The sequence below is a fragment of the Sus scrofa genome, chromosome 9 (assembly GCF_054392235.1).
Source record: "Sus scrofa isolate SSC_HxYL_T2T_F1_AM1 chromosome 9, Sscrofa_HxYL_maternal_Yorkshire_Landrace_v2.0, whole genome shotgun sequence".
NCBI lineage: Eukaryota > Metazoa > Chordata > Mammalia > Artiodactyla > Suidae > Sus > Sus scrofa.
Window position 1 is genome coordinate 127,333,319 of NC_139391.1, and position 24,485 is coordinate 127,357,803.

A 24,485-nucleotide genomic window follows, 5' to 3' on the forward strand; every position below is an offset into this window, starting at 1 on the left:
TCAGGGATGTCATTTCTCCTGCTGAAAACTCTGCAGTGGCTTTTCCTCTCACTTGGACCTCAAACCCCTCGCCTTGGCTGACCGCTCAGTGCCGGCCAGCCTCAGGCCACCTGTCTGGGTCACCTCTGTCCCTCTCTGCTTCATTCTGTGAAGCACCACCCTCGCTCACTCTGTCCAGGTCTTGGGGGCCTGGCCCCGTTGTCATGTCCTTGAACCCACCACACACCGAGCCTCCTCCTGCTTCGAGCAGTGCTTTCAGCTGTTCCCTCACCCTGGAGCTCTCACCTCCAGGCTCAACAGGACTGACCCCTTCCTGCCATTCAGCTCATGGTCTAAATGTCATCTTTCCAGAGAGCCCTTGCCCGGCCACCCGGTCCCTCTCTGCTTCATTCTGCTCACGGGCCACTGATGGGTCTTCTCCTTTGTTTACTGCTCTTGTTCTGCTGTTCACAAGCTCCCAAGAGCAAGGACCTTGCCTGTCGTGCTTGCCACACACTCCACTGATCTGCCATGTGCCAGTGCTGACACGAGGCTTAGAAGAGGTTCTGAAGAAATACTGGGTGAATGGATGGCTGGTGGACCGCGTGACCCCCCCCCCTCCCCGCCCCCGGCCCTAGCAGAGGCTCCGAGGAGTCCACTCAGCCTTCCACTGGGAGCCTGGCCATCACCTCCTCCACCCGGCATTGCTGCTGCTGGCCTGAAGCCCCCCCCCACCTCCCCAGTCCTCCCCCACCCAGCTCACGGCCCTCTTTGCATTTCAGAGCACGGCCAGGGGTCAGAGCAGGACCCAGCCTGCCCTCAGCTGCCCCTTCTGACAAGAGCAAGAAAAGCAGCAGCGGCGGCGGCATCGCTTCCACCCTGGGGCTGAAAAAGCTCTTCTCGGCCCTGAGTCAGGGCCCGCGGCCCAAGCTGAGCAAGTCCCGCAGCTACAGTGTGGAACAGCTGCAGCCCCCTGCGCCCGGACCGGCTCCGCACACCAGCGCCCCCAGAGTGAGGAGGGCCCCGTCGTTACAGTCCCTGCGTCTGGTGAGTCCCAGGGGCCCAGCCAAGGGGCACGAGGCCAGAGGGGGTCTAGCCACCCCTGGAAGGAAAGGTGGACAGAGAAAGACTGGGAGGATGCTGCCCCCGGCACCCCAGGGGGAGAAAGGGGAGCCACAGCGTCCCCACGGTCCCCCTGTGCCAGGTGGATCCCCGCTGCCCCATCCTAGACCCTTCCCTTCCTCCTCCCCACTCTGCCACCTCTGCCAAGTCCTGGCATCTATTGCTGATCATTCTGGAACCTTCTCCATGGCCGCAGCAATTCTGTTCGTAGCACAAATCACTTCACCCCTGGATTTCCTCAGTGGCCTCTTTCGTGGCAGCCCTGCCCTGTCTTTCTCCAGGTGGCTTCCAGAGTGGTCCTCCTGATGTGCAAATCTGGCCTTGTCACCCCCTTGTTAACCTTCTTCTGTTGTCCTTTATCACCCGCAGGGCAAAGTTCAGGTCCCTCAACATTGCCAAAGGGTTTCTGTCATCTGACTCCTTTCATCTCATCACTTCCCTGACGCTCAGTCCCAGTTAGCTTGGACCTTGCAGTTCGGTAATCAGGCCACACTGTCTGACCTTGAACCTTCACCTGAAATGTTCTTTCTCCTTCTCTACCCGCTCATGTCTGCTCAGCCACCGACACTTAAGGTGCTGCCTCCTCTGGGAAGCTGCTTGCAACCCTTCCTTAGGCTGAGCTGGGTGCCTTGGCTTTGTGTTCCTTTCTCATCCTGTGCTTCTGTGCTTCATGGAACTTGTCACATAGTATTGAATTGATTTGTTCCCATCTCCCCTCGGTGGAATGTGAATTCTTTGAGGAGACACCAGTTGATCTTTGCCAGTATTTAGTACAACAGGTTCAATAAGCAGGGAGTGAATAAGGGAGTGAGTGAATGCAGGGCAGCCTGCTACAGGTCCCCCTCCCAGGAGTTCCCTCTGTGGCACAGTGGGCTAATGATCTGGCCTGTCTTTGTGGAGGCACCAGTTCAATCCCTGACTTGGCACAGTGGGTTAAGAATCTGGGTTAAGGATCCATTGTTGCTGCAGCTGTGACATAGGTCGCAGCTCCAGCTCAGATTCGATCTCTGGCCAGAGAACTTCCATATGCTGAGGGTGTGGCTGAAAAAGAAAAAGAAAAGGAAAAAAAAAGGTGTGTGTGGGTGTGTGTGTGTGTCAAGTTCCCCTTCCACGTGCAGCAGCAAACCATCAGCAGCACCTGACTCTCAGCTCTGAAAGCGCTCTTCTCCTCCAGGTGTTTCCAGATATGACGTCTGTTCTTCTCTCCTGCCCCCTCCTCTGGGCAGCACAGAGCAGGTGACCGTTGTTTGGGGCAGTGATCCTTCGTTTTTCAGGCTGAAGTCAGGAAGAGAACGCAGGCGGAATGAAAATTCCATCAGTGGTCTTGCACCACGTACAGTATAAATGTTTGCTGGGCGAATAGATGGAGGCAGAGAAACAGAAGCAAAACATCCCAAGCTGGGGAGAAAAGCCTAGAGGGACCCTGTGCTCCAGGAATCTGCTTTTCTCAGGAAGTCAGCTTTGTCCCCCGCATGTCTGAACCTTGGTGCCTGGAGGTATGGGCATCAGAGCTTCAGCCTCTGTAAACCCGAGGGAAGTCACAGCCCCTTAGTGTGATAGAGGGGCTGTTAGCGACCAACGTTGAGCGGGCAGAATAGACAGGAGGCTGGCCACAAAGGCTGGGAGCCAGGGCAGGGGGGACTGAGCAGCAGAAAGAACTGCTGAAGAACCAGAAAAAGAGCGTCTCCCGGATATGGTCATGAGGTCGCTCAGGGCGAAGCCTCCCTGTTGGACTGTCCTGCGCTGAGTGCGTGCGGCAGCGGGTGGACGGATGCTACACGCCTTGGCTTTCGTTTTGCCCTCCTGAGCGGGCAGCGGCCGGTCCTCACCCGCCACGCGGGCTGCTCCCACGCCCTCTTGTGGCTGTGGCTCTGGGACCTTTGCATCTGGAAGGCTCCTCTCTCCCCTCCCCGCTGCCCTAGGGAACCCCGGCTTGTCTTTCCTGGCTGAGTTAAATGTGACTTCTCCCAGGAAGCCCTCCTGAACGCTGACCAAGGTCAGAGCCCCCTCCTAAGCTTCTTGATGATCTGGCTTACTTCCTGCCAGCACGGATTCCCAGTGTGGTGAAGAACGCATGGAGGACCTGTTTAGAAGTCAGCCTCTGGCTCTGCCATCCCCACCCCCACCCCCACCCCTGAATCCGTTTCTAGAATGGAGACCTGACCTCGTGCCTCTTCGGAGTAACGTCACTTAGTGGCTCCCTGGCAGGTCATATAAAGTCCTTCCAGGTCTGGCCCTTGGCTCCGGCCCATCTCCCATCACCTCTGCGGTGCAGCCACACAGGCCAGGAGAATGTTCCAGGACATCCAGGCTTTCTCCCATCCCTCCAGATCTGTGTATGCTGTTTCTTCTGCCATCTCCGTCTTCACTTGGGGAGCTCATGCTTCAGGCCCGCCCAGGCGTCGGCCCCTCCAGTGTCCCAGGGCTTCCTGAGCTGAGTCTCGCTCTGCTTCCCTGCAGGTCACCGTCTGTGCTTCTAGCCTGGCACTTACAACATGAATTTAGGGCTTTTCATCTGTCGGTGACCCCCTCACCGCCACCGTTGTGTGAACTCCTTGAGGGACTTTTCTTCTTGTCCATCTTTTTATGTACAGTGTTTTATAGGTACATACTTAGATTGAATAAATTTTAATGTCAACCATTATAAAAGGGATACTAAAGAATCACAAGAGTAGGTAAGATTTTTAACTCTAAAATTGTGTTTATTGGAGTTCCCACGTGTCTCAGCGGGTTAAGAATCTGGCGTTGTCACTGCTGTGGTGCAGGTTTGATCCCTGGCCCCAGGAATTTCTGCCTGCTATGGACGTGGCCAAAGAGGAAAAAAAAATTGTGTTTATTATTCTTTAATTAATTTTATTTCGCCTTTTTTTCTTGATCAGTGAGAAAATTCAATTTTTCTTAATTAATGAGATAATTAATACTTATGGTATTCAGTTGCTATTTCAGCCAAAATATTTTTAAACAATTGAAGCTTCAGAATGCCTACACAGGCCCATCTCCTTAGGTAAGTTATGGTTATTCCCTGTTAAGCACTTTGAAATAATAACAAAAGTTTATACCGTTATTTTTATTTTATTTATTGTCTTTCGTCATATTTTAGGGCCGCACCCACAGCATATGGAAGTTCCCAGTCCAGGGGTTGAATTGGAGCTGTAGCCACGGGCCTACGCCACAGCAACACCAGATCCAAGCCGAGTCTGCAACCTACACCACAGCTCACAGCATCGCTGGATCCTTAAGCCACTGAGTGATGCCAGGGATCGAACCTGTATCCTCATAGGTACTAGTGGGGTTCATTAACCACTGAACCACAATGGGAACTCCACCTTAACTTACTTAGCTGGCTCTCAGGTTTGTGGTCGGGGTTGGGGGGGGTGGTCTCTGTCAACCCCTTGCCAGGTGGCTTTTCTCACCTGCAATATTGGGCTTTTCCCACCAGGTGTCGCCCTCTCGCCAACATCGGAAAGCTGCCTCCCTTCAGAACCTCCATTCTCTGCTGAGTGGCAAGGTGGACCGGGCCAACCTCTACCTGGTAGAGGAGCCAGGAAACCCCAGGGCAGCTGGCAGGTAAGAGGGGGCAAGTGATTTGGAGGGTAAACCCAAGGTCCATGCATTGTGGAGCTTTCTGCTTAACTCCTTCCCTCCTTAGCAGCATGGCCTGAGTGGAGTCCCTTCAAAAGAGAAAACAAGGCTGGCTGGCTTAGGGTTAGGGTTAGGGTTAGGGTTAAGGTTAGGGTTAGGGTTAGGGTTAGGGTGCCTTGGGGGTCTTGCAGTCTGCACCTGCACCTCCGTGCCCTTGTCCCCTGCAGCTGAGATCTGAAAAGGCTTGGGGTTTCTGCAGCTGTAGAGTTGGGAGGTTTGATTCCTCCATCCTACTGCTCCCTAATGATATCTTGAAATCAGAAGGTTCAGAGCACTTCCTAGCCCAGCTAAAGATCTGACTAAAGATCAAGGCCAGCAGCTGTAGCTCCGATTAGACCCCTAGCCTGGGAACCTCCATATGCTGCGGGTACGACCCTAAAAGAAAGACAAAAAAAAAAAAAAAAAAGAGGGACCCTGCTTAGAGAAATCCTACCCTCTCTGACGAGACCCTCTAGGCTTTCTGCTCCACTCAGGGGGTTCCATGGAGGGACTTCAGTGGGCCTCTTAACTCCTGGAAATTTTATATAAAATTATAGTTTTTGCCAAATCTCAGAGCGATCTCTGCACCTAAAAAGTTTAAAAGCTACTGCTGTGGGGTAGGGGCTTCTGGCTCTGCAGAGCATCAGATGGCTGTGGGAACTCTCTGGGCCCAGCCCTGGCTAGCGGCCTCAGTCATCTTCCAGCTGGGGAGTGGCTGGGACCCAGCGCCCAGCCCCGGTCGCCCTCACTTGTCTCTGGTCGCTCACAGGCCAGCCAAGACGCCGTCCCGGCGTGCCCTCAGCGTGGAGGACGTGAGCGCCCCAGGCCTGGCTCGCACCGTGGGCCGCGTGATGGAGGTGTTCTCAGATGGCACGTGCCAGCTGCAGCTCCAGCGCTCCCCAGAGGGCACTTTTGGCTTCTGCGTGGCCTCTGGGAATGGACGCCGGGACTCAGGTAGGCCCGCTCCCCTTTCTGGATCCACAAACCTGGGGCCGTAGCAAACCACAGCAGTTCTGGCCATTGCGGGTCTTTGGCTGAGCAACAAGCTCTGGACACAGAGCCTCTCAGTGAAAGGATTGGAATTCCCTCCAGGGGGTAGAGGTGGCAGACTCTGCCACCTGCTGACATCTTGAAATCTGAATCTCAACGCCATCTTTTCACTGAGAGCCAGGAGGTCATTTGTGCTGGCTGGTTCTCCGGATCCCTTTGATGTGGCTGGTGTGTCGAACTGGTTCCCTTCTTCGAGCTGTGGAGTGTGTCCAGGCACGTGGACCGGGCCTGCCTGGCTGTGCATCCCGGCCCCTCCCGCAGGGAGGATCTGGCTCCAGGCCCCCAGCTGGGCAGCCTGCTAAGTCCTGATTCAGCACTGGCAGTGTCAGGGAGGGGCCCTGGACATCCCTCTGTACCCTGGCCCTTTATCAGCCCTGCCCCATGAATCTTTTAGGGCACAATGACTTGCCCAGGCCTTGGCCTGAGGTCTGCGGGCCAGAACCCATGAGAGGGCGAGTGAGCCTGCAAGCCCTGTTCTCAGATAAGATGAACTGGGAAGGGAGTGTGGTAGCGGGAAGGCGGGAAGAGGGGAGGAAGGAAGGGAGACACAGAGCAGAGAGACACGCTTGAAGCCGGCCCGGCTGGGCTCTGCTGCGGAGGGTTTAGTCTTTGCTCTGATCTCCTAGGTCAAAGTTATTTAGCCGACAAAAATCTGCCTGCTGCCAGAGTCGCAGACTGCAGCGCGTTCTTGCCTCTGTTCCAACAGTCGTTTCTCAGCAATGCATGTTGAGCACCTAGTCCTAGGTGGTGTAGATACTGGGGTTAGAGGAGTAAATGGAGCAGACAGAATCCTCCTCCTCGGGAGGACACGTTCTCTTGAGGGAGTGAGCCTGTAAGTAGCTCTGTCTGTGTATACACACATAGACGTATATATGCACCCGGTAGACAGATGTTTATGTGTGTTACATGTGTCAGCAGAAAGTACCGAGACACAAGCACAAGTAAAGCAGGGTGAGGCCCGCGTGCTGGGAGCTGGGAGTGCCAGTGGTGCAGCTTTTCTGAGAAGAGACCCCCGAGCAGACAGACACAGGAGTGAAGGGGGGGCCCCACGTGGGGTCTGGGGATGCGCTTCCCAGGCAGAGGGAGCAGCCAGTGCAGGAGCCCTGAGGGCCAGGAGTCAGTTGGCCTGTGGGAGGAACCGCAAGGAGGTCAAGCTGGACAGAGGGGCCCAAGAGGAAGAGCCTGAGCTGAGGGCAGAAAGGTGGGGAGATAGCTGAGCCCAGAAATGGTGAAGAGAGATGAGCTGAGCTCAGAAGGGGCTCTTTTCTTTTTTTCTTTTTCTTTTTTTTTTTTTTTTTTGTCTTTCTTTTAGGGCTGTACCCGCAGCATTTGGAGGTTCCCAGGCTAGGGGTCTAATCGGAGCTACAGCTGCTGGCCTATGCCACAGCCACAGCCACACGGGATCCAAGCCACATCTGCGACCTACACCACAGCTCACGGCAATGCCAGATCCCCAACCCATTGAGCGTGGCCAGGGTTTGAACCTGCAACCTCATGGTTTCTCGTCAGATTCATTTTCACTGTGCCACGACGGGAACACCAGGCTCTTTTGTGACAGTGAGACAGGAGCCACCCAGGGCTCAGAACAGAGACTGACGTACCCTGACGTAACACTTTCAACAGGGTCATTGTCGGCCGTGTGGAGAATGGACCCTAGTCCGGGGTGGGGGGATGGACTGGGCTGTGGGCTTGGCGTGTGCACATGGGGGCCTGTGGGGACCTGCCGTGAGGCACAGAGAGCTCTGCCCGAATTCTGTGATCATCTGTGTGGGAGAAGAATCAGAGAGAGTGGGTGTGTGTGTGTGTGAGACCCGGTCACTTTGTCGTACAGCAGAAATGACACAACTTGTGAACTGACCACACTTCAATAAAACTAAAAAAAAGTGATGGAGAGAACAGACTAAAGTGGGATGAAGGGGAAACTAGGGAGACCAGTTTTCAGGCTGTTTCACTAGTCCAGCAAAGACATGGTGGTGGCGGCCCAGACTGGAAAGGCTGAGAAGTGGCCAGATTCCGGTCGACTAGAAGGTCGTTTTGAGTATTTGCTGGTGAGTTTTACTTGAGTGTGAGAGGTGGGGAGGACGAGTTTCTCCCCACTCTGGCCCTCCGGTGGGCACCCGTGTGTCCTCACGGGGAGACAGCATTTGTGAGCCTCCGTTGCCGTTAGCCACTCTGGCCTTTCCTCCAGCTTCCTTGCGCCTTTGGGGGACAGGCCCTTGCGGAGAGGCAGTCTGCAGGCATAGTTAAATGAGAGAGCAAGGTTTTTACTCCAGCGTCTCTGCTGTGTGCCCTTGAGTAAGCACTTACCCTCTCTGAGCCTCAGTTCTCCAATTTGTAAAATGAAGCTAATGAAACCCTACCTGGAAGAGTCATTCGGTGAGGTACAGGGGAAAGCGCCTGGCACTTTTCTTCCCTTTCCTCTTCAGTAAAAGAACATGTCTTTGGAGAGTGGGGACTTCAGATGGGGACAGACAATCTGCATCGTCTGTCATTGTGGGATCGTAACCAACCAGGCATTCTGTGCTCCCCCCATCCTCCCCCAAAGGCTCTTTAGGCCCCTTGCGGGCAGCGGGACCCCCTCCCCCATCACCTGTCCAGAGGTGCTGATGGGCAGGGCTCTCTAATGACCAAAAGCTTCTTTTTTTTTTTTTTTGGTCTTTTGTCTTTTTGTTGTTGTTGTTGTTGCTATTTCTTGGGCCGCTCCTGCGGCATATGGAGGTTCCCAGGCTAGGGGTCGAATCGGAGCTGTAGCTGTCGGCCTACACCAGAGCCACAGCAACGCGGGATCCGAGCCGCATCTGCAACCTACACCACAGCTCACGGCAACGCCGGATCGTTAACCCACTGAGCAAGGGCAGGGACCGAACCCGCAACCTCATGGTTCCTAGTCGGATTCGTTAACCACTGTGCCACGACGGGAACTCCCCAAAAGCTTCTTGACTCCGCCCTGGCCTGCTCTGCAGGGTGCTCCTCGCCCAGGCTGGTGCAAGCTCTTCCCTGTCCTGCCCAGGTGGTGCCCTGCTTCTGCTGCTGCAGGTGGCCATTGAATGTCCCCATGCACATGGAGCATGGATGGTGCTGGTGCCTCCTTGCCACAGGCCATCCTCCGATAGCCAAGGGTCACTTCTCCTGGGCCTCAGAGGGGCCCTGAGCTGGGGCTGGCTTGTATTCCTCGCTGAAACATCAAGATGCTGGTGTTCAGCCGCTGGCTATCGCATCCGATTCTATACAAGCAGGTGAGAACAGCAGGCTTTGCCTCTGCTTCTAATTGAACCCAACACGGAGATCATACATCCTAACAAAGGCCATTTCCAGCAGACAGGAGATGCCTCCAGCAGCAGTCTCTCTGTCATTGTGTGTTAGGACTGCAGTTGTGACACCTACCCCAGAATCTTCCCGAAATGCCAGGTGTGACAGCGGTGTCTGGTCCTCCGGCTGCATTCTTTTGGCTTTTCTCATCACTCCCCACCGGCAGGTCCTGCTGTAGAGCAGCCATTTCTACAGGCTCCACCTGTCCCGTCCTTACCTGTCCTCTGCCCACGCCCACGCAGACAGGCGGGCAAGCCACTAAAACACCCAGAGAGGAGACAGAAAGGCCAGGACAAGGGCTGAGAGGAACGCCTGTGTGGTCAAGATGCCAGGCAGACCTTGTCGAGCAGGGGGGAACCGGCCTTGCAGGAAAGAAGTGAAAGGGAGTCCTCGGCTCAGACCGTGGAGCAGGACTGTGTCCACAGAGGGCATGTGCTAAACCCAAGGCTGCAGACTTTCCGGTGCCTTGGAGATTTCAATGCACTTTCCAACCCGAATTTCAGAGAGTGGACCCTGATAAGCTTGACTTGTGTGGGGGCCAGAAGGTCCTTCCAGGCTCGGTGGCCCAGAGAGAAGACGTGTCTGACACCTTAAAAGGCTTGAAGCCAGAGAGGGTTCCTTCTAAGGAGGCTGAGTCTACAACGAGGAAGTGGAGTCAGGCTGGGGCAGCCGCTGTTTCGAAGCAGCCAGCCAAGCTGGGCTGGGGAGCATCGAGGGGGCCAAGTCGTGCAGATGCTGTCAGCCGCACAGGGTCCCCACCCTGCAGCCCTCCAGCGGGCCCACCTGCCCTGCACGGGTGAGGGGCGCTCAGCTTTCTCTGGAAGAGCCCATGCCTCCCTTCCTCTCTCAGGCAGAAGCAGCCGAAGGGAAGCTCGAAAGGTTTTCAGCAAAACCTGAGTCAAGAGGGGCCCCCTCAGCTGGACTGTCCTGGCTGTGTCGCCAGGGGAGGCCCCCAGAGCCTGCTCCACCGACGTGCGTTCCCCGAATTGCAACCAGGAAAAGAGGGAGAAGCAGCTTCTTCTGAGGCTCACTCCGCCTTAGAGACGTAGGGAAGGGGCCCAGCCAGGGGGACCTCTCAGGGCAGCGTGGGGAGAGGGCGTGTCTGAAGACGGGAGAAGGGAGCCCCATTGTCCTTAAGTATCAGGCTCGAATTTTTATGTTTCCCGGGCTTTTGTGCAGATGCCTCTAAATCCTAAGTAAGGAACCAGGGCTAGTCCTAAACAATCCTGTGAAGCAAACCAGGTTTCGATTTGACCTCAGCCACATTCTTGACTCCAATGATAGGACTGGGTCTTTTTTTTTTTTTTTGTCTCTTTTTTAAGGCTGCGCCTGCAGCATATGGAGGTTCCCAGGCTAGGGGTTCAATCAGAGCTATAGCTGCTGGCCTACACCACAACCACAGCAACGCGGGATCCGAACTACATCTGCGACCTACACCACAGCTCTCAGCAACACCGGATCCTTAACCCACTGAGCGAGGCCAGGGATCAAACTGCGTCCCCAGGGATGCAGTCAGATTCGTTAACCGCTGGGCCACGACGGGAACCCCAGGGCCGGGTCTGATTTGTGAATCCCACCTAACGCAGTGCCAGGCAAGGAGTAGATCTGGTCTTAATTGGTCAACATTATTTTCCTATTTTACAATCAAAGGTCATCCCAGAAAAGGATAAGACTAACCCAGTCCCACTAGGGGATACACGAACAATAACAGCTTAAGGCCTTGTTTGTAGTAGGGGCCTTTTAAAAGAGGAGACGGAGAAATGAAGCGATACTGTGCAGACCCGTACTCTGTCTCTATTTATAAAGCCAGTTGCGATTGTGAAGCAGAATAATGGGGTGTGTGTGTGTGTGTGTAGAAGCAGCTGCCCCCCCGCCCCCGCCCCCACCCCCGCCCCAAACAGCAGGCCTCCGCCCAGCGTTCCCCAGAGCTGCGTGTCTTGGCTCTGGCCTCCTGTGTTAAATGCCCCTGTTTTCCTTTGCAGGGTTCTACGTGCAGGAGATGGCGGACGAGAGCACGGCCAAGCTGTACGCGGGGCTGCTGGGGGTGGGGGATGAGATCCTCGAGGTGAACGGGGCCAAGGTTGCAGGGCTGGGCCTGGCCCACCTTAGGGAGCTCCTGGCCCACGCGGAGAGCTTGTCAATCCGCGTGCTGAGGCAGAGGCCTGTGCCACGGTGACCCAGAGGTGCCTTTGCCCTCACGGTCACCCCCTTGGAAACCCTGAACCGCCCCCGGGGGGTGGCTGGGAATGTGGCGCACAAAGCTGCTTTGTCTGCTGAAAATGAACGCGGTGGCACGTAACCCCTTGGGCTGTGGCAGGGCTTCTGTGATCGGCCCTCCTAGGAGAGGAGGAGCCCGTGTGTGAATTCTGTTTACGGATGTTCATTTATGCAGAACCGGGGAGAAGAATATGGGTCCCCTGCCCTGACCAGGCCTGAGGTGGTGTCAGCGTCTTCCTGCACCTTTCTTGGCAGGGGGAGGAGAGAAGTTCCCAGGGGTCCTCTGGGTGGTCCCTGAGCATCTCCTCACTCCTGGGTCCCCTCCCTCCAACTCCAGGACCAAAGAAAGTGCCTGGCATATTGGCCTCGAGCCTGCCTTTTTCAGTCTCATTTCTCCCAGCTGCCATTGGACGACACCTTTGCTCTTTTTTCCAGAAATGGGCAGAGCATCTTGGAGTAACAGCCTTACAGCCATTGACCATAGCGTCCAAACCAAAAATTGGCACATGTGGTCTGGTGTGAGCACATCTGGGAGATGTTATCTAGTAGCCAGAATATTAAGAGTTTCTGGGAAGTCTTTGTGACGTGTAGGTTGAAGGGAAACCATGAAACGGAGACCTCTTTCTGGTCAGCCCTGCCCTGCCCCCACTGCCCTGCCCTCTGCCTCTGTCTTCCTGCAGGCTGCAGCTGATGCCAGGCTGTCCCCAGCCACAAGCTGTCTGCCCAGACTCCCTGAGGGTAGCCGTGGGTGGGCCACTGGCGGGGAGACGGCGGGGCAGGCGCAGGGGGGTGGGCTGTCCCACCTGGGCGCTTCCCACTCACGAAGGATTGGGACTGTCTGGGAGTAGATGGTTGTGTGTGTGTCTTAAATTATTAAAAAAGCAAGCTTCAAACTTCTCCCACTCTGCATTGCTAAATTCTGGGCTGATTGCTCCCTCTACCTTCACTAGGCAGGCAGGGGCCTGGGCGGGAGGGACACGGGCACAGAGGTGGGCTGTTGGCATGACAGAGCGGGAGGGCTGGGGAGACAGCCAGGAGGACGCAGATGCCTCCAGAGGTCACCCCTTGGCTGGGAAAGGAGCCCTGGGGAAGGTGCATTTAGGAGCAGGAGCCAGAACGGAGCTAAGAAGCCCTGGAGAGGGGCAGCCGGGCTGCAGGAGGACCGGAGCAACTGGCTGAGTGCAGGCTGTGGTGAAAGCAGCAGAGGCAGAGGAAAGTGAGTGTTGCTGCAGCTCTCAGCAGACAAGGTCGCTGAAGAAGGCATGTTGGCCGAGGGAAAGGGGATAGGGAAGGGCTCGGGCAGTCCTGGGGAAGGTGTGTGTGCCCCCCCTTGGCCTTGCCAGCAGGAGCCAGTCAAAATCCCTCTTCACTGTCTCTTTACTGCTGCTCCCAGAGCACCCCTGCCACTGCAGGATGGGGAGGGGGCATGGGGACCACAGGGACCAGTGGAACAAGTGTGCTTCAGTCTTCAACAGGTGAAGAGGGTGCTGGGACACCTCAGACCAACCTGGGGTCCCCAACGCATAGAAATGGCCCCGAAGCAGATGCTACAGGAGTGGGGAAACCCTGGCGGCTCCTGCACCCCAGCTCGTGGCCTTGTGGTCATACACCTTTGGGGAAATTTCATGTTGAAAAACGTTTCTAGGGGCCAGTGGCACCTCTCTTTTCTCAGGCTGGAGAGTTTAATGAGCCCCAGCGGGGAAGAAAGGGAAGCGAAGGCAGGGCTCAGGCAGGGAAAGGTCTCGGAGGAGTGCTGAGCAGCTGCACCTGCTGCCTCCGAGGGGCTGCACCTGCTACTTCCCAGGGCCAGGCTCCGGCTCTTGACACAACTTATTTCCTCCCAAAAATAGTCCTGCCAGGGATGTTCTGTTTACTGTCTTCAGCCACACAGAGGGAGAACCAAGCTCAGCCACAATGATGGAGCCCTCTGACTGGGGGCACACGCTTCCTACTGCAGCCTTCGCCCCCTTTCCAGAAAAGGCTTGATGGAAGGGGAAGGGAGGGGGGCACTCTGGGCTGTGTGTGAAGTCCACCTGCCTTGCTCTCCTTGCCAGGATGGTGCTCCTATCTGGGGTCAAGCGATGCTGGCCCCCAACTTCTGTGGGTGGGAAGAGACTTTGATTTGTCCAGCCTCCGGTTGGACCCTCCCCATCTGCTCTGCCTGGGCAGCTACTGCCCTAGAAAGCTGGATCCAGCCCGGCCTGGCCTCCCACAGGCCCGTCAGAACCCTTTCACTTAGGACCTAATGTGTTAACTAGGAGCCAGGCCACGTGCCAGGCAGGAGGTCGGGGAGATGAGAAAGATGGGCTCTGCTTGATGGGGCCCGAGGCTGCGGAGATGCGCAGACGGAGCACCTGGCCTGGTGGTGCACCTGGAGGCCCGCTCAGGCCTGGGCGCGAGCCTGAGGGTGATCAGTGATTAGCTGGGGGAGGCGCCGGGGGAGGAAGTGCGCCCACGCACGCTTTTTAAAAGGAGGAACTTTCAGGAAGAGGAAGGTCTTTCAGGCGCAGAGGAAAAAGAGCTGGTGCAAAGGTGTGGAAGTCTCTGCGTCTGCCCCCTGCCCCTCCACGGATGGTGCGCTGGTTCGCGCTGTGTCCAGACGTCGCCTCACACAGGTAAGCATTTACCACTGCGACCTCACAGAAGAGAAAGTGGCCCTAACTTGCGCCTCGGGCATGTCGCTCTCCTTAGGACGACGGGAACGGGGCGGGAGGGCGAGTTCTGCAGCGGAAGCCGCAGGCCCTGAGCTCGCGGCGAGGCCTGGGCGGGAAGGGCGCCGACTTTGAACGTGGAGAAGCGCCTCTTGCCGGTGGTGGAGGGCAGGTGGGAGGCGAGAGCGCGTCTGCTGCGCAGGGGGCGGCGGGGCGCCCCCGCAGGGGGACCGAGGTCCGTCGCGGGCCAGCGGCGGGTGACTGCGCGGGCAACTACCGGGCGCCCAGCGCGCCCTCCGGGCGAGGCCGCTGCGTTTCTCGGGCGTGGCCGGCAAGTCGGGCCAGCCGGGTGGGCCCCGCGAGGCCGCGCCGTCCCCGCCCCGAGGCCGCCCCAGAGGCCCCGCCGCGCCGCCGGCAGGAGGCTGGGCCGGGCCAGGCCGCGCTCCAGGCTGCCTGCTTTGGTCCACGGGGCAGCGGATGGGCCCGGGCGACGTTCAGCGGGACGCGGTCGCCCTTAGAGCCTGCAGTTTGACGGCACTGGGTTCGTGGGGGTTACACGCGCCCACCCCGCACAGGCAAGACGCTAGGGGGGCGCCGGAGGCCGGGAGGGCAAGGACCCTCGCTTTTGCCTCGAGGAGTGCACGGCTGCTGGCGGGGGCCTCCTGGAGGGCTGGGCGGAGAGCGGGGCCCGGCTAAAAGGCGCAGGTGGCGGCGGCGCGCCGGGCGCGGCGGGGGGCACGAGCTGGAGCCAGCGGGGGAGGAGGGGGCGACCGAGGCGACGCAGGGACCTGCGCGCGTGGCAGGGAGCGGGAATGGGACGCTGTGTGCGCAGTGTCCCCAGGGCTCTTGCATGGAGGAACCGTAGGCAGCGTTGGAATTTGGGAAACCAAGGTGAACCCGGGGATTCAGGGACTTGAAGCCGCTGCTCCGTGTCCCATCCTGCTCTGCCTGTTCCACAAACATTCCAGAGCCCTGCTGGGGACAGTAAGGTCACAGTCCCGAATCTGCGAGGGAGGGACTACTTATCTCTGGTTACAAACTAGGATTGTGAGGCTCAGAGGTTAAATTACTTATCCAAGGTCACGCAGCTAGTAACTGGGGGAGGCAGGATTTGGACCCCCCCTCTAGGACTCCCAGCCTCTATCCACCCTCCTGGAACCCTGTGGGGCTCACCTCCTTCAGAGGCCCTGAGCACCCCACTGTTGGCCCCCAGTGCCCATGACCAGCTCAGGTGCCACTCTGACCTTCACCTGGGCAGGCGTGGGGGAAGGCCAAGATCTTTTTCCAGGACAGTGTTTACTAATAGCAGGCACAATGGGTCATGAAATCTTTTAAAGAAAGACCAGCTTTGAAAAAAATAACTGCCTCATACAAGACAAGGGCAGGTTTTGTGTGAGAAATGCTTCTTTCAGATGTGTGTGTGTGTGTGTGTGTGTGTGTGTCGCCTGAGCCATAATTTTAAATGTCCTTCTGGCCTTGCTCTGAAGGCAACATAGAACAGGCCCTGGGACTAAGGGGGGACATTGTGCCCTTAGGGCCCAGGACTGGCCAGTGGGAGATGCTAAGACCTAGCCTGGGGCTGGTGTGATTGTGCTGGCCCTGGTGGGGGGTGGGGGGAGAGGCATTTTTGCTTATACATCCCTGTCACTGAGAGGAGGCCCAAGCCCTGGGGTGGAGAGCAGTGACTGGATGGTCCTCCAAGTTGGCCCCTGGCAGTAGGATCCCCAGGTGGGTATTTTTTGGCAGGAGCTTCAGTTTTTGGTTCCCCAGTTTCTCCAGCTCCCAACTCAATGCATTCACTTATCCACCCAGTCATTTAGCTCATGTGTGTGCCTTTGTTGGAGCAACCTTCCCTTTGCCCACCCATGGACCCCTGGCAGCCTTCAAAAGTATCAGAGGTGCCTGCCCTGGCATCCATTCCCCGCCACCTGCATGCTGACTAGGCCCCCTTTCCTTGGCTCCTGTAGAAGCTGGTACCAAGGGCTCTTTTGTGGTTCTTTTCCCATACAATTGCTTGTTTATCCTCCACCAAACTTACCTGGCAGCTGCACTTCCTGACAGCTGGACTTCCCAGCCCATCTGCCCAACTCATTTCTCACCCCAAATACCCAGGCCAGCTCGGAGGCTATTGAAGAGTCAGGGCTGTCACCTGATCCCCTTCCTTCCCTCCCTCTCCATCACCCTCTCTGAAGTTTTCCTTTATGCTACGGCACCAGAGCACCTGCTCAGAAATGGCAACAGCCTTCCTTGGCAGGCAGCTCTGCGCGGTCTCAGGCTGTGGGTTTGGCCAGGTCGGAGTGTTGGGCCCTTGAGGAAAGGGCTGCTGGGATTGGCTCTGACACTCTGCCTGTGGAGCCAGGCCTTAACAGCTGCCCTGCAGGCCTGGAGGGTATCCGGGCTCTCACGTGGATGCCTGGCTGCCTGCTGGGCCTGCCTTTGTCTTGTCCTTCTGCAATCTGGACTCGGCCCCACTCACAGTGTGAAGTCGCCCTGAAGGGGGTCTGGCCAGAAGCTGGGCACGCGGAGAGGCCTCCCTGCCCTTGGGATGCCCATATCCCCAGGGTGGGAGCAGCTACAGCTGGGCAAAGAGAGGAGCCAGTGTGCCAAGAGCTACAGTGGGAGCCCCAGGCAGGAAGCCCCACCGCACCTGGGGAGCAGAAAGCCTTCCCAGAAGAGCCAGCCCCAGGCCCACTGGCCTCCATGTGGCGCAGTGTTATCTCAGGAATAAGGAATGCTGGCAGCCATGGGCGCTCACAGCGGCCTTCAGATGCCACAGCTCTCTCATGCTGCGCGCCTGACTGTCTCCAGGCTTTTCTGAGTTTATATAATGAGTTTGGCTCATTTATTTTTTGCACATTTCCAGCCAAATAAACAAAAGCTCCAGAACATTTTATCAGCAAGGCTGACCTGCCTGAGGTCCGTGACCAGATTTCTGGACCTCTACAGCAGGCTTGCAGGGTTGAGTGACAGTCAAGCCCCAGATAGTTGGTGTCCACCTTTATCTCTGGCACTTCTAGTTCAAGGCTTTAGTCCACTGTCAACTTGTGCTGCCACAACTTATTTGATGTCTGTTCCTCTCCTCAGCTTTACCAATTTTTCTGGTTAGAAAGATGCCCTTTACTCTAACCAGGGATGGTGTATGCCACCCCTGACCCCTGGATGGCGGCTTTTCAAGAGGCTGCATAATGGTCCAGTCGGACCTGGGTTCCCATTCTGAAGCTACCACTTCCTAATTGTTACCTTGGGCAAATTTCCTGATGGTTCCATGCCTCCGTTTTCAGGTATAACATGGGCCTCCACAGTATTTCCCTCATAGGGATGTGAGAATAAAAACAGTTTTACTTCCAACATGTTCCCTAAGGCTTTGGTCAAAGACCTGCTGGCACATCAGATTCACATCAAGTATTGGCCGAATATTAGCTTTATTAGCTACTGATGAGATAGAAAGTTGGAGAAATTTGCTCCTGGCAGAGGTGGTGACCCCGTCCCAAAGGCCAGCCGATCTTACTGTGAATTTCATGAATGGACTAGTATTTAATGGTGGGCAGAGAGCGGGAGGGAGGAAGCATTGCAGAGGTCAGAGAAGCTGGCTTGGGAAGTACACGTCCAGGTCCAGGGTGGCTTCTGGAGCCCCTCATTCCCTGGGAGGTACTGGTGGGAACACTTGATTGAGCTCTGCCTCTCCTGCCCGAGACGGGGCCACCCTGCGCCTGGCTGTCAGCAGAGGTGGGGCCCTGTCCCCAGACAACTGACAGCCTGGATGTTCCAAGCATGGGGGCGCACTGATCTGGAATGTGCCCTCTTGGAAGTGGAAACGTGGTGGCAGGGTGCACGGGGCCCTCCTTTCTGTGCGTCCCCTTTTTGGTTCGGCCCTTGCCTTTTAACATGTCCAATGTGTTTTACGTACGACTTGCGGCCAGTGGGACCTCTGGAAGGACAGCACTCTTGCTGCACAGCAGAGCTGCAGGTGGAGTCAAGGCGCTGGGAGAATGGGAACCACCAGCCTTGGGGATGTGCTTCTCCCCCTGGCCATGCCACAGGGTTCCCGCTGTTCCCCCCCCACCCCGGGGCTATGGGGAGATGTGCTTTTATCAGGAGATGCCTGGAACCATGTCCTCCTCCTCAAGTATTGACTGTAACTCTCAAAGTACAGATTTGCCTCTGTCCCTCCTAGCTCTGAGGTCAGGGGGACATCAAGCTGAGAGCTCAGAAGCGCCGCTGGGCTGACTTCTGTGTGAGGCCCCGCGGGCACAGTGGGCGGCTCCCCTCTCCCCAGCTGTGGATGGACCTTGGGGAGATGCTGCCTCACGCATAGGCTTGAGACGCTATGAAATGAGGAAGTGTCCCTGTTTTGCAGAGCCGTTTGCAGTCCTACATGTGTTAACACACTGTTCTTAACAACAGTGCCTGGCACACAGGAGGTGCGTGATTAATATGAGGATGATGATGGCCAATGGAATGACCTAGCTCCTGCCCTTAAGGACCTTACGTAGCCTGGTCACCTTGTCCTACAGAGTTGAAGGCAGGCTCTTTCGACCACCGGTCCGGATAGGCAGTATTCTCATCTGCCAATGCTTCATGGTGAGGTGGGAATAAGGGACTCAATTCCTTTGCGTTCTTGGCTGTGCTCCCCCAGGTTCCTTGTCCCAACAGCAGCTGTGCTGTATGACACTGTGAATGCCCAGCAGGGCTGTCCTGGGGTTTAAGAGTCCACAGAACTTGCTCAGCCCGAGGAAACAATTTAGAATGCAGATCTTCCACCAGGCGTAAGCTCCGCCCGCCCCCCGGGCATATGCACACATCCATGTTTATTAGCGGGGAGCTGTGTTTTGGTTGGTCTTTGTGTTTTTAGTTCCTTTTATACCAAATCAAAAACCAGGACAAAGTTCATGGTCTCTTCATATCTGTTTAATACTGAACAGTATTCTTTATACAGCTGTAACATGATTTCAAGAGCAGAAGTAGGAAACATTACTAACAGACTTCAGGGTGTAAAAATATCACTTTTAAGGACGGCGAGTTGAGGCTTTTTTAAACGCAAGTAATTGTTTTTAAAGTTTTCAAGTTTAGAGTGTCATCAAATTTTGTTTAACGACAGGATTACAATCAAGGCCATGAAGATGTTTTAATTTATGGGGTGGTTTACTGTAGCCTCAATCACACAACGCAGGAGGAATGGTTCTCACACCTGAGTGGGCATGAGGATCCCCAAGGGCGTGTTAAACAGCCCACTGGCCCTGCCCCGGGCTGCGAGATGGCAGGTCTGGGGTGGGGCCTGAGAATCTGCATTTCTAGCAAGTTCCCAGGCGATGCTGCGGCCGCTGGCCCCACTCTCTTGGAGACCTGCTGTGTAGAGGAAGCAAGACCTGTCCACCTATGGAGAGGCTGTAAACTGCTGGCACCAGGGCTCCGGCGCTGTTCTCATGGTGGGAGAGGACAAAGCACCATCTGGAAATCACCATGGCGTTTGCGTTTCTACTCCCCAATCTCACTTTAGTTTGTACCTTCTGGTTAATTAAAAATGAAATGCAGGAAGGTTATTTATCCTTGGAAGAAAAATACAATGGCCTAGTCCTGCAGAGTATTGCCAGGTATTTCCCATTTTTTAATTACACTCATTCCTGATTATAAATCAGCCAGTGAAGGAATATTTCCACTTCTGAAAACTGAATCCATCCTCACTTACAGCTTGCTTTCTTTGGCCCCTTCCTGGCTTCCAGGCCACCCCTCCCCCTGGGCCTTCTCCCAGCCTGGGTCAGTTGGCACCTCGTTGCATGGTGCTTAAGAGCAGGTCCAATAACTTAGTGGGACACCTGCCTGGCCTCTCCTCACGCTGCACAGACGTGCTATTTTCCTGAGGATTAGGATGGCCGCCTGTCCTAAAACAGACCGTATTATCTGCAGGGTCGAAATCCCCATTCAGTAGCAGGGTCTCGGCCCCACTACTATCTGTAGAATAGGAAAGAACACCCTGAACCTGGTCCCACCCCAGGGCTGCCGGAAAGCTGGGCTGGAGTGGAGCACTGGGCACTGCTGGGGAACAGGCCCGAGAGCTGTCAGTGGACAGCAAACCTATGGGCTTGTTTCTAACACTCCCCCAGATAATCAAGTGGCTTCTGGGTTTGGTAACGCCTAACTTTTTAAAAAATGGTAAAACACTTTCTCACCAGGGTCTGGCTGCAGCTGCAGCACATGAAATTCCGTGAGACCCAAGCAGTAGGGCAGGTGACGGACCATCACTGTGTAAGCACAGTGCCACCCACACAGCCCCGGGGAAGGGCTTTCTAGGACAAAGGTCCCCTCTGAAGGAAGACAGCACCGACCTGTCAGCTTAAGTCAGAGGGAAACCAAGTGTTTCTATACTAGTAACGAGACTCATTATCACTTAACAAAGAGAACTCCCAAATGCACACAAAGTGCAGCAACGAGACCAGAGCGCCACTGTAACTGTCAGAGCTTCGCTGCTTATCCAAACGCAGTCACTGCCAGCCTCTGTTAGGTCTCTGAGGTCAGAGCTCCAGGGGGCCAAGTCTAGACTACAACACACCCCGTGACTCCCATGTCTGCTGAGTTTCATCTCTTAAGACGAGAGGGCTGAGCTAAGTGACCCCCAGTCCTTCTGAGTCCACTGCGAGACGCTAATAGCCCAGGGGTACGCTCACGGCACTGCCCTGGCCGTCTGCTCTGGTCTGAAGGGCCGTCCTCCCCGTTCTCCTACTCAGACCTTTCGAGTTCCGGGACTCGACAGCACACAGGAGTGTCCCTGTGAGCGTCATCACACACCCGGTGGCACAGCCCCACGTCTGCAAATAACAGACCAGTGCAGGCCTGGCAAGAACAGGAGCTCCCAGTTTTCAGCACAAGCTATACAGGGAAGGCTGGGAGCTGGGGCTGGGCTACGGCACAGGACACAAAGTCTAGCTGCGCCTGTCAGGCCAGCAGAGGCTGAGCTGCCCTGGGCAGAACAGAGGCCCGAGGGGAGGAGGCCGAGTGCTTCAGGGCCCCGCAGGGCCCTCCCCCAGGCACTGTCCTTGTGCCCTGACTGTGTCAGGGAACCCGTGGTCTGCCTGCGGAGCTGAGGACTCACTAGTTTCACCTTCTCTCTGCTCTTGATGGACAAAGAACATTCTTTAAAAACAAACTATTCTTTGAAAACCTGGAGAGGAACAAATGCTAGGGAGAGGAAGACAAAGAGGGAGCCCTGACAGCAGCACGTTCCAGATTTTGGAACTTGAGCCTTCCACACAGTCCGAATTTTGTTTACAAATTTGTCCTGTGGAACAAGGTAACACCAAATGGTCCAAATCCCAGAGTGGAAAAGCAACGCGCGTTTATCGGTTGGTTTTAGATCCTCAAATGCTATGAATGCTCTAGAAAGGCAGTCATGGTCTCACTTGACAGGGGAATTACCAAAAGAAAAATCTTGGCTCCGCCACCTTCACTTACAGAAGGTAAAACACTTCACAGAGACAGATTTCTGCTGGAGTCAAGACTACATTTCTCTTCGCAGCCCTTAATCTCACGAGGTGAGGAGTGGAAGTTGCCAAGTTGTTGGCTCCCAGACCCATCAGTCTGTTTAACTCTGGCTAAAAGCAGAGAATAACAGGCACGTTACCAAGTTTCTCTCCCAGCTCTGGCGCACGGATCCTCATGTAGCACACACGCTGCAACTTCTAATTGCCACACGGTAGCGGCATACAGAGCGCATTGTGATTTTTCACAGTTCACACAAAGACAGGATCAAAAATCAAGACTAAACTCTAGGTATTTTGGTTTTCCAGCTGGATTCCCACTCTGGCAAATTCTCTTAACGGTTCACTTCCCCATTTTACCTCCAAATCAGCTGATTAGTAAAATGTTAATCCGATACACAGAAATCGAGCTCTTTCTGCTGTCCACCCCATCCTGCCAGGTTTTCAGCAATGATGAGTACGGGACGAGGTACAGAAGCTGAAGGGGGAAAAAGCCCCACGGCTACAGGAAATGCCCCTGAGCTGCGTAGGGGTTGTTGCAAGCGTCCACACCTCCCGCCCTTCCATCACCAGGGTCAGGGGACCACCTGCAGGGGACCCACAGCATTAGGATCAAGGACGAGGAAACGCTTGTCCTTAAAAATAAACCTAAGCCCTTGGCATGCTCTCTCTGCCACAGTCTGGAGTCTGAATGGGGAACCTTCAAATCAACACCGATCTGCATACAACTGGGTCAGACCCAGGATCGGGTCAGCTGGGCCAGAAGTTAGAGCTGGGAAAGAGCGGGGGCCTCCAGGCAGAAGGCCCCAGTGCCCGAATTTTAAGTAAACTTTCTTTCTACATAGTTCCCTCTTCAGCTCTGTCTATAGTAGCCACCGTTTATCAAACACCTTAAATCAGCGAGCATGGCAACTCTAATATCCCCATTTAGTAATTAAAACCTCAGTGTCACAAAACTTGGTCCCCAACATCCAGGGAGAATCATACTCACTAATGACCAGCGTGTTCATGACAGCTGTGAGGGCAGAGTAAATCTGCTGCCACCAGGAGAAGAGCACGGCCTTTCGATAGGGCCACCCTGTGATTCCTCCAGCCACCAGCCACTCGGTGTAACGTGGGAAGTGGAGGTCACAGTCCTGCGACAAAGTCCACGTGGATGGTTAACAAGGACATGTATCTTTCAGTGCAGATTAAGGCTCAGCCCTGTCCTCAGTTTGCAGAAGACTTTTTAACAAGTCTCAAGCCTCTGTAAAATAAATCATCTGAAGCCCTTCATCATAATCACTTTTCCCCCAATCTGAACAAAAAATAACTCCTATATCAAATCGAGTTGAGTGTAAACACGGACGTCAGTCACCTATAATCCTCTTAGCTTTCATCAATAGGCAGATTTTCCTTACCTATCATGATCCTAAACACCAGAAAACACTTTTCTTTAAAAAACTGTTACAAATATTTATTAAAAAGTGCAATTCAAAGGTTAGCTGGGCAAGTACATCATTGCAAATCACAAAAAAAGGGGCATGGACAAAAGCCCAACACTAACAAACAAACAAAAAACAAGATACAAACAAAACAAGAAAAAAGTTAGCGTGCTGAGGAATGGGCTCCACAGGAGGAGATGAAAGTCAAAGCGAGAACTCCACCCAGATGTTGCTGTGCTTTCCAAGCGCAAAAGCCGACGGTGAGGAGGCGGGCAGCCTCCCCCACCTGCCAAGCGCTGGCTCTGTGTTCAGCTGCTACTTCAATATTGGGTTTTCATCAGGGAGGTTAGAAAAATATCCCATATACATGTGTACACTGGAGGCATTTTTAAAGTCATCAGAAGCTTGAAGTGTATAGTGTCTCAGCAGTTTCAGTTACTAAAACCCAATTAAAGCATCTGTCATTTAAATTTGGATGGGCTCAGCTATTTAAATGGAAGATAAAATCGAGTTGTCATCTTAGGGAAAATGGAACCAAGTTCACCTACTCATCCTTGGAATTACTCACAGGCTAAGAAAAATATGGTCCAGAATTAGCCTTTTTTGACATTATAGTTTAAAAGGACTGCCCACAGCCTCAGTCCCCAGGCACAGGGCCACAGGAATAAAGTAACCGCAAATGACACCTCCTCGCGATCTCAGTCTACCCACAGGAGCCGCTGGGCTGCTCATTTAAGGGTCACCCTCAAAAGGTAAGCTGCACTTCTGGAGAGGAGGCTGCAGGACAGCAGCATGAATCTGGCAAGGGCCTGACCCCAGCAACCTCGCCCACCCTCCAAAGCTGTCCTGTCCTCCTTTTAATTCAAGCCACAAGGTTGCCAGCCCCCCCGCAGCCCAGTGCTTCCCATTCCTTCCCACTGGTTATCTTACCACAAGAAGTACACCTGGAAGAGCACTTTCACCCCAGCACTTGTCCCTGAAAACCCCATCACTGCATCTTCTGTCCCCACCAACCACCAGCTCTCAGAGGCCAAGGGATGCTGCTGTGACAGAACTTGAAACATACACAGGTGCCCACACCCCCGACGGGGCGCTTTTGGATGGGACAGCGTGTGCCGGCTGGTGGGAGTGGATGGGTCTGAGCAGGAGAAAAGAGCTGCCAAAGACGGATGGAATGAGCAACAGCCAACAGGAGCCAAGTCTGTGAATTTTTCTGGATTCCCAGAAGGCCCTCCAGGGGGATCGAGGTCCGGGGAGGCAAAGCTGGGGCCAGCTGTCCTTGGAACAGGGCCGGTGGCGCCAGGAGTGTGCAGTGGTCAACTTCCTCTTCTCACCGGCCAGCCCCGTGCCGGGATGGAGGAGCTGTCTCAATGGCAGGGTCACAGAGAGAAAAGTCAGCGCAGGCTGTGTTTCCAGGAGCAGGAGGCAAGGAGCGGGCACGCCGTGCGCGATTTCTCCCTCTCCCCCGTGTTCATGTGTGGCAGGAAGCAGCAGCGGAGCCCTGCCGTCACAGGACTAAAAAGAGGATCAGCACGACCAGCAGGATCACGAAGAGGACGGCGATGGCACACCACTGGCGCCGATCTAGAAGGCAGAACCCAAGGATTAGCTCTCCCCAAATCCCTCATCCCCCAAGATAT

General features: G+C 55.1%; 2 protein-coding genes across 17 annotated transcripts in view; one reads left to right on the forward strand and one right to left on the reverse strand.

The window, feature by feature from the left end:
• KIAA1614 overlaps positions 1 to 12,195 on the forward strand; it is a 49,711-nt gene extending 37,516 nt beyond the window's left edge. For 12 of the 13 annotated variants that reach the window (XM_084977849.1, XM_084977841.1, XM_084977843.1 and 9 more), the window contains 4 exons: positions 762 to 1,026; positions 4,541 to 4,668; positions 5,492 to 5,676; positions 11,064 to 12,195. In XM_084977849.1, the coding sequence (XP_084833975.1) occupies positions 762 to 1,026; positions 4,541 to 4,668; positions 5,492 to 5,676; positions 11,064 to 11,257 (772 nt within the window). In that variant the 3' untranslated portion in view covers positions 11,258 to 12,195. Of the gene's footprint in view, positions 1 to 761; positions 4,106 to 4,540; positions 4,669 to 5,491; positions 5,677 to 11,063 lie in introns of all 13 variants that reach the window. The other variant, XR_014816377.1, reaches the window with a different exon arrangement.
• Positions 12,196 to 18,839: 6,644 nt separating this feature from the next.
• STX6 (syntaxin 6) overlaps positions 18,840 to 24,485 on the reverse strand; it is a 50,896-nt gene continuing 45,250 nt past the window's right edge. For 3 of the 4 annotated variants that reach the window (XM_084974162.1, XM_084974165.1, XM_084974164.1), the window contains exon 8: positions 18,840 to 24,429. In XM_084974162.1, coding sequence (XP_084830288.1) covers positions 24,353 to 24,429 — 77 coding nt within the window. In that variant the 3' untranslated portion in view covers positions 18,840 to 24,352. The remainder of the gene's footprint in view (positions 24,430 to 24,485) is intronic. The other variant, NM_001243720.1, reaches the window with a different exon arrangement.